Source organism: Diceros bicornis, chromosome 28, assembly GCF_020826845.1.
Source record: "Diceros bicornis minor isolate mBicDic1 chromosome 28, mDicBic1.mat.cur, whole genome shotgun sequence".
Taxonomy (NCBI): domain Eukaryota; kingdom Metazoa; phylum Chordata; class Mammalia; order Perissodactyla; family Rhinocerotidae; genus Diceros; species Diceros bicornis.
In genome coordinates this window covers 13,585,981-13,594,650 of record NC_080767.1, presented here as the reverse complement: position 1 = coordinate 13,594,650, position 8,670 = coordinate 13,585,981, and the positions used below count along the sequence as shown (strand labels likewise).

At 38.5% G+C, this 8,670-nt stretch overlaps 1 protein-coding gene across 1 annotated transcript; it reads right to left on the bottom strand.

Moving 5' to 3' along the window:
• Nucleotides 1–4,577: 4,577 nt before the first annotated feature.
• On the bottom strand, nucleotides 4,578–6,767 carry LOC131393783 (E3 ubiquitin-protein ligase Topors-like). The gene has a single exon (XM_058524818.1). It carries the CDS (start codon nucleotides 6,765–6,767, stop codon nucleotides 4,578–4,580), a length of 2,190 nt encoding a protein of 729 aa, XP_058380801.1.
• Nucleotides 6,768–8,670: the final 1,903 nt, after the last annotated feature.

The following is an 8,670-nucleotide window of genomic DNA, read 5'->3' as shown; positions in this document are numbered from 1 at the left end:
CCCAGTCCAAATTATATTACAGGCTGGTAAACAATTTAAAATCCACCATAGACCCTAACAATGTGATTTAAAAAGGCTAGATGAGTGTGAAAGATAAGCCCAGTCAAAACTACTAAAATGAAGAGGTATGAGAAGGTTCAGATGGAAGGCAGTGACATTGTTTCACAGAACATCAGATCAGCAGTTCAAAACATGATTGAATCAATTTCATGTAAACGTGGTGAAAACTGAACTGCAGAGAAGTCAGCTTATCCAAGGTCATACAGTTCAACAGCACCAGACCGATTAGAGCAAATGTGTTAGTTAAACACCTACCTTATGGAAGACACTGGAATAAGTGTTGTTAAGGGAATATACTTGTCTAAGAATTTATCCTACCTGTGGGAGACAATGTATGCAGATATAAGAATGTGTGCATATATGTCCTTGTACATGATATATATGTCTGTGTGTGTTTTGTCTTTCAGTACAAAAGGATATAGGAATGGATTGGGGCCAGAGGGTCCTTATATGCAAGACTAAAGAATTTAGACTTTATCCTCTTTGCAACAGGGAACCGAAGGAGAATTTTAGGCAGGGAAATTACACCAATAAGTTTGTATATTAGAATGACAATGGCAGTGTGGATGATAATCTGGAGAAAGAGAGAGCCTGGAGGCAGGGAAACCAGTTAGGAGGACGCACCAACGGTTCCAGTGAGCACAGATGGAAGGCCTTTCCTAAGCAGTAGCTGTGGGAATTAATAAATATACATTAGCGAAAATCTGCATGATAGACAAATATAAGTATTAATAACCCATTTTTAAAAATATTCACATGACAATGACTCTCAAGTATCTTCAGACATCTCATTTCTCCTTACCTCCCTCTCATGAGATAGATGAAATGTACCTCAAGGAGTGTCAGCCCAAAGAGCACTAGTGTCAAAAACAGAGATGAGATCTGGCCCTTGGCTTCAGAGTTTCAGCTGACCCACATGCCATAGAAGAGACTGTGTGAACCGAAGCATATGTATTGAAAATCATTCACCTGTCTCCTCCCAGCTGGCTGAGAAGATGAACTCCATTAGCATCAAAAAGACAGTTCAGGGTGAACTTGGAAAAGAGGAACTGGCTTTTATCCTTATCAATAAGTAGAAGTGACCCCTTTATTCATCACCCTACGTGGTTATATTAGTATACTGGATTTTGAACAAAAAAGTGCTTTCAATAGCAGAGAAGACTAGGTGATAGGTGCATTTGAGTTAGATTTGAAAATCTCAGTCAACCATGACAAGCTATGTAAACACAAAGCATGGGCAGTTAGACTTATAGTTTGGATCTCAGCTCTGTTGCTTGTTATGATATAGCCTCTTTGAAACTCATTTTCCTCATGGAAAATACAGGCATAATTAAACCAATGTGATTCACTTGTTGTAAAGGTAAAATGAAATAGTGATTGTGAGTATGTTCACCACATGGTGTGAAAAATAGTAGAGAATTGAAAAAGACAACAACAACAAAAAAGTAAGCGATGTCAAGTTTGGTTTAAGATCAGTGACCCTGGAGTTAGAGCCATCTGGGTTTAAGTACAGACCGCAACACTTACTAGCTTTGTGCCCTTCGGCAAGTAACGTCATTAAGCCTCAATTTCCTTCATTTATAAAATGTGGATTCAAATAATACCTCATAGACTTTGTGTGTGTCTCATAAATATTAAACTTTCAGTATTAATTATTGTTACTGTGTTATCATTGAATTTTTTTTATTTTTCTCATCCAAGAGAAGGTGCATTGTTTAAAAGTATGATATCTGGGGCCGGCCCCGTGGCTTAGCGGTTAAGTGTGCGCGCTCTGCTACTGGCAGCCTGGGTTCGGATCCAGGCTTGCACCAACACACTGCTTCTCCAGCCATGCTGAGGCCACGTCCCACATACAGCAACTAGAAGGATGTGCAACTATGACATACAACTATCTACTGGGGCTTTGGGGGAAAAAAAAAAGGAGGAGGATTGGCAATAGATGTTAGCTCAGAGCCGGTCTTCCTCAGCAAAAAGAGGAGGATTAGCATGGATGTTAGCTCAGGGCTGATCGTCCTCACAAAAAAAAAAAGTATGATATCTGTGGTTCTCTAGCAAATTTCTGTGACTCTTTAATGAATCTGGGAATATTGAATTAAATGGGAATTTATAAAACATCCAGTCATTTTCCCACATTATTGGGATCCAGCCAAGCATGAACACTCCCAAGGATGAGAGCTCCTTCCCTGCATTGGCCTCTTGATCTACCACACGGCCAGTCTAATAGGAACCATATGACCACTCTGATAGAAGAGGCTTTCTTTGATTAAGCAAAAATCATCTACCTGTAACTTTCTCCTTAAATGAAGCCAAATTCATTTTCCAAATCACTCAGAGAAATATACTTTCCTAGATAACATCCATTCATGTATTTGAAGATATTTAGATGTCCATTTTGGTTTTCCCTACCCAGAGAAATTCTCTACATCTTTGATTGCAGCCTAACATTGTTGGCTCATAAGTACACTTTTGACCACAATAACAGTTTTACTTTCTTTTTTAATATTAACTACTGCTAAATTGTGGTGACTTTGAGCAACTACATTTGATTTCCTATTCCTAATTTCAGGACTTTGCATATATTCCCATGAATCTTTACCAAAAAGGTTTAGCTCATGGTTGATGGTGGACTGCTCACCTAACTTGTATGGGGTACAAGTATGGATTAAAAAAAAGAAATATGACAATGTTTACAACTGAATGTACTGGAATACATTTATATCTATTACAATGTTTCTTAAGATTTCTCTAAGAACATGTCTTAATTATTTTTAAAAGAGAGTTATTAAAACAAAATGTTATTTAAACAAATAAATATGCATTTTTAGTCCCGTGCTACATTTAGGTGTTTCATGACTGCTCTGGACCCAGAAAAGCCAGGTTTCATTCCTGTTCACAACTTGGCATCAGCCTCCCTTCTTACTGTGTCTCTCTGAATTTCCCAGTCACATTGGTGAGAGAGTCCTAGAAAATTTTATTTTTCTTCTTTTTTTTCAAATTGCTCATTTTTCTTGATAGCCCTTGGAAACACATTCACCTGGAAATCTACTCACTCTTCAAGACCATACTCGTGTATCACTTCTCCAAGAATCCTTCAGAAATCTCTCCAAGGGAAGTTTTACTCCCTGTCTATTCTCTCACAGACTTCTATTGTGCCACTTCCCACTGAACTGTTTAATTGCAAGTAATTGGAAATCCCAATTCAATGAGAGAGGCAGAGAAGAAATGTATTAACTCACAAAACTTAAAGAAGTGTTAAAAAATAAAACCATGTGAAGGGCAAAAGGGCAGCTCAAGTTCTAGAAGATCCAGATTCTGACTCCAAGACTCTGTCTACATGAATTATTTTGCTTTTTTTCATTTGTTTTCTCCTCTTTTACCTCAAACTGGCTTTCTTCACAAAGTTAGAAATATAGCTCTTAATAGTATCCAAGCTTTAAATCTTTTACTATCTGCCACTAAGGAGGGAGAATGACTCTTTTTATCAGAACCAGTTTGAGAAATCTCAGGGAAGTACTATGACTTGACCACCACTGGACTCATCAATTGTGTGACCAGAGGGGGATTCTAGGATTAGCTTGGCTTAGGTGTAGTTGCCACCACTGGGCCAGATTACAGTGGGGAGGGAATCAGAGTGACCTCAAAATGTAGCAGCTTTTAAAGAAGATATCTAGATGTCAGGGTATGTGAAGCTTCAGTTTTCAGGGTAGGGAGATAGGAAGGTAGTGCCAAATATCCCATAAATGTTCATTTTTTCGTATTTATTTGAACCTATTTACACAACTAGATTGTGAAATCCTTGAAGGCAATAGCTATATCTTGACAGTGACCATGCCTCCTTATTTTCCAGGGACAGAAAATGCATTAGGTCCACAATATATACATATATATTTAAATAACACGTGTTTAGTAATACTTAATATGCATAACTTGTATTAAGTAACTATACTCCTACTGTTAGTATAGTCTTTGTGATGTTTGCAACTTTTGGCAGCCAATCTTCATAGTGAAATCTGGGAACTAAAAAATAAGTTAAAATTTTTTTCTTTTTGGTGAGGAAGATTAGCCCTGAGATAACATCCGATGCCAATCCTCCTCTTTTTTTGCTGAGGAAGATTGGCTCTGGGCTAACCTCCGTGCCCATCTTCCTCTACTTTGTATGGGACTCCTCCACAGCATGGCTTGACAAGCTGTGCGTTGGTGCACACCCGGGATTTGAATCTGCAAACCATGGGCCACCAGAGCGGAGCTCACATACTTAACCTGCTACGCCACCGGGCCAGCCCCGTAAGTTAAATATTTTAATTCAGTTCATAAGAAAAAAGCAGAGGGAAATAATATTTACATATATGACCAATTTAATAATATGCATTTGTCTCCAAAAGAAGACTTGAATTTAATCATGAGGCTTTTAGTTCCAGTTACAAAGTGATAGGATGAATCTTTTTAGTAATCTTTTTCAGATTATATTCATACTTTCAAAGATCCTTGGTGGCTAGTTCAGTAGACTGATTTGCCTTTCAAAATAATTTGCACCTCTGTGTTTCTGGTACTTTGTCTCCTTGATATTCATTCTTGGCCTGGTGATGTTTCTGAAGGCTTGAGTTCTCGTTTTTCTTTTGGATTTGCCTCCTGCAGCAAGGTGCACACTCAGAAAGACTACATATTTGCCTTAGATCATTCAGATCCCCTGCGTCACCATTGACTTCCTCTGTGGTTTGTATATCTGGACGCTGGCATTTGCTTTTTCTGTGCCTGACTGCTCTGGCTTTCCTAGCTCTGGGAAATACGGTTTTTTGCTTCATCTCTTGTTCACATGGGGATCTGTGTTTCTCAGTCTGTATGCATGTGAGACTCTTACAGTGGCTGCCAGTTTGGGGAGCACCTTCGCTTTTAGAAAGACACTTGGATCTCTTCCCAGCAGTTGAAGGGAGCTTCGCATATTGGACTGTGGTTGAAGATGCCCTCCCATTGTTTGATTCATAGCCATGCATATTCTTTTCTTTTGAGGGCTCACAGCATATATTGTGGGTGAAGCATTCACTTTTGAAGCTTCCTCTCAGAGAGGAATTACTTGATTCTCTGCTTACAGATCTCTTTGTAAATCCAACACACCAGGATTTAGATCTGTGAGTACTGGACCTTGATTGTCTTTGGATTCTTCTACTAGAATGTGAACCAACTTCTGCAAATTGGGAGAATTGTCTGCACTTCATCCTCTTTTTTCTGAAAGAGACCAGCTTCCTATCATCTCTCTTAGAAGAAAAGGCAGTTTCTGAGATACAACTCCAAGAGGGGTCCCTCTTTCTGGATTTGCAACTTACCAAGGATCTTTCTCTGGACGATCTGCTCTGAAAAATTTTTGGTGAAGAATCTGAGTATTTGTTTTCTTCTTTTTTCTGGAAATTGATCTGCTGGCCAAGGCTCAAAACCCTTCTTTCTCTTAGACTGTGCATCTGTGACTGCCCCTGATTAAAAATTACTGGGGAACTGAAGGTATATGCAGTTGTTTCCCTCTTTCCCAGATCCTGGACGTGACCAGGAAGCAACTTTGTCCCCTCTGCCTTCCTCTCTGGAACATTTTTTTTGCGATTGAGTAAGCCTGGGCCACTTTCCCTTGGTGTGACCCAATTCAGGAGCAAATTATCAGTAGAAATTGTGCCTTTGTGATCACCTGATTCTGGTTTGTCTTTGATCCAAGCATGGATTTTGCTTGCTGTTTTATGAGGGAGTAATGGGATTTCAGATGTCTTCAAGGAAGAGTTACCATTTGGAAACTGTTTCAAGCCTGACAGAGGTCTCTGCTCATTATTCCATTGGCCCTGGGGGTTTTTAGACTGTCTTGTATCATGTTGAGATGCTGGTAGAGTCTGATCCTTAGGCAAAGGCAAAACAGGAACTGACGCAATGGACTTCTTTTTTACCCACGGTGAAGCAGAAGGACATTGATAGATGGCTCGTTGGTCATAGGTCTCCATGTTATAAGGTGAATGAACAAAACTGATAAACTCATGCAGAAAATGGTGGGTGTGTTGTTGGAGATAAGGTTCCAGGAGGTGAAGGAAGGACTCGCTGTCCAGATCACATTCTGTCATGTGACGGAGAATGGTGGCTAGGATATTTTTCACTGTGTAGCCATAATCTCCATAAACAGCTGTTAGTTCCCGTTTCAGCCAAGGGACCAGCCGGTGTAGGCTACCAGGGTTTCTCTTGAAATAATTAGCTGACAAGTGCTTTCCAAGTCTGTAGCCTTGGACATGTGTCACCCAAATTCCAGAATAATACAGAGCTCTTCTGAACTTCATTACTACATGGTCTCTAAAGCGGCCCACGGATATGGAGTTTGGTTGGAACTTCCTACTGTCCCCAAACTCCCTCAGTAACTCTTGGATAGTCAGCTCTCTCAATGGTCTGATTTTCCTTGTAATGCCCTCAGGGTTCAGACTGAGATGGTTGTTTTGAGAAGACTCCACATAGCTTTCCTCATCTGGCGGAAGAAACACCGAGTCTTCTCTGGCGTCATTCTCTGGCCTGGTGGAACAACACTGAGAAGGAAAGGCCTGCACGCTGGAAGCAGACGTAGATTTCTTTCTGGATCTTGAATATAAAGAGTCATTACCACTCTTGAAACATGGATTCCAATCAGACTCATTCTGAGTACTCTCCAAGCAGTTAAGACACTCACAGTCAGATGAGAAATCTAACGGCATTGCCCTGAACAGATTATATTTCGCAGTCGTATGTGAGAAAAATTGGTTCAAATCAATTCCTCATCTGGCATGAAAAATGTCTATTAAAAACATTCCATGCATATTTCTGTAATATGTTTGTCTCCATGGAATAAAGTGTAGAATAAAGTTAAGAAAAAAACTATTCCCTCAAATTAATAGTAATGTGCTCAATAAAACCCAAAGTAGACAAAGCAATGAGGATGCACGCACACTGATTTTCTCTTTCTCTCTCAAATTAGCTGTTGCAAACACTGAAAAGCAAATTGAAAATAAGTATCAAAATTTGAGTATCACATCCTTTAATCTAGCAATTCTAAATCTAGTGATTTATATCTAAATCTAGATATACAAATCTGCAAACATATATACATACATGTTGATTGGGTTTCTTTTTTGTAATAGCAAAAAACTGAAAACAACCTAAATATCCATCAATAGGGAACTTGTTAAATAAATGATAGTTTATCTATAGTATTTAATGTTATGTAGCCATGCAAAAAAAGAGGCAAATTTATATATATGAATAGGAGAAGATGGCTGAATATATTGTTAAATTAAAAAGTTTATATAGGAATGTGATAGACTATTATAAAATCTTAGAGAGTAATCATTAATTTCTGGCAGTGTTGTGAAATAGACAGCTTGAAAAACTGTCCCACTAGGAATAACAAAATAATGCTAGCTATAATTGTAAATATAGCTAATCGTAAATATATCTAAGTTGAGGAAATTAGTAAAATTCTCAGAGGCAAAAAAAAAGTTAAATAAAAATAGGAATCCAGAGGAATTACACTCTGATACCACTTATTTGCCCATATCTAGTGTCCTTGAGCTTCAATTCTGATAGTCTGAATTGATCGCTGTAGATGACAGGAGACAGAAGTGACTCTGTCTAAAGTTGAATGTTTATTAGGAAGCCTCTGCGTAACTCTGTGTACCCAAATGTCTACATTCTCACTGAAATGGTGAATTTAAAAAAAATTCACCCACACAAGAGTCAGCAAGAAATCTTAGCTGAGATTTTGTCACCAGAAACAGTTAAGTATGTCTGCATACTAAGTTCAAACAATTAGTTTTCTTGAAAATCTCAAAAGGATCATTTATTTTGAGGTTGGTAGTGACCCCAGGCAACAGGCAGAGGCAAACATACATTCTCCCTGGAGGAACACAACATAAACCCAGGTCTCATGATCAAATTTCCTTTAAATGAGCTCACAATCAAAAATCACTAACAAGAAGTAAGCCATCATAAGCATGAGTCCACAGAAATAATAGAAAGCAAATTGGGTCCTAAGAGAATTAGAAAATAAAATAAGCTCACAGAACGTGCATACCTTTCATCCCTTCTCTTGAGGTTTCAAGATTTTCCAGAGGATGCTTTTACCAAGTCTTCATTCATCTTGAAAAGCAAAAATGACAGAGATTATATTATTTAGCAAATTTACCTTCTAGAGGATCTGGAGGTGTCCACTCTCATTTGAGCCTTAGCCTCTGAATTAATTTGGTTGTAGTGGGTCACCTCTCTTTTGTTTGCCTTAGAGACAGAACTTAGAACACGAGGCAAGTTCTGCTGTGGACTGGGAAAAGAGAGACAGCTCCAAGTTTTCCATGAAGCTTGGTGTCTTATATTTCCCAGCAGTGTCCCAAGTGACTTTAAGATACAAGCCCTGAATAAGAGAGGATTCAGATCCATGACTTAGATGTTGTCAGAACTTTTTATTTTTCTAATAGACCAATCAGAGCCAACACTTGTAACAAGTGGTCTGACTCAAAAGAGAGTAGGAGTAGTAGATGGAATATAGGTTTTCCTGACGAATTCCTCAAAGGAACAATTGCTAGTCTAATATTAATATTTGGATTTAAATTATTTAGTCAGAAAATT

Excerpts from the sequence above, each read along its gene's own strand:
- LOC131393783 (XM_058524818.1), bottom strand. The coding sequence starts at position 6,767 with ATGCCGTTAGATTTCTCATCTGACTGTGAGTGTCTTAACTGCTTGGAG.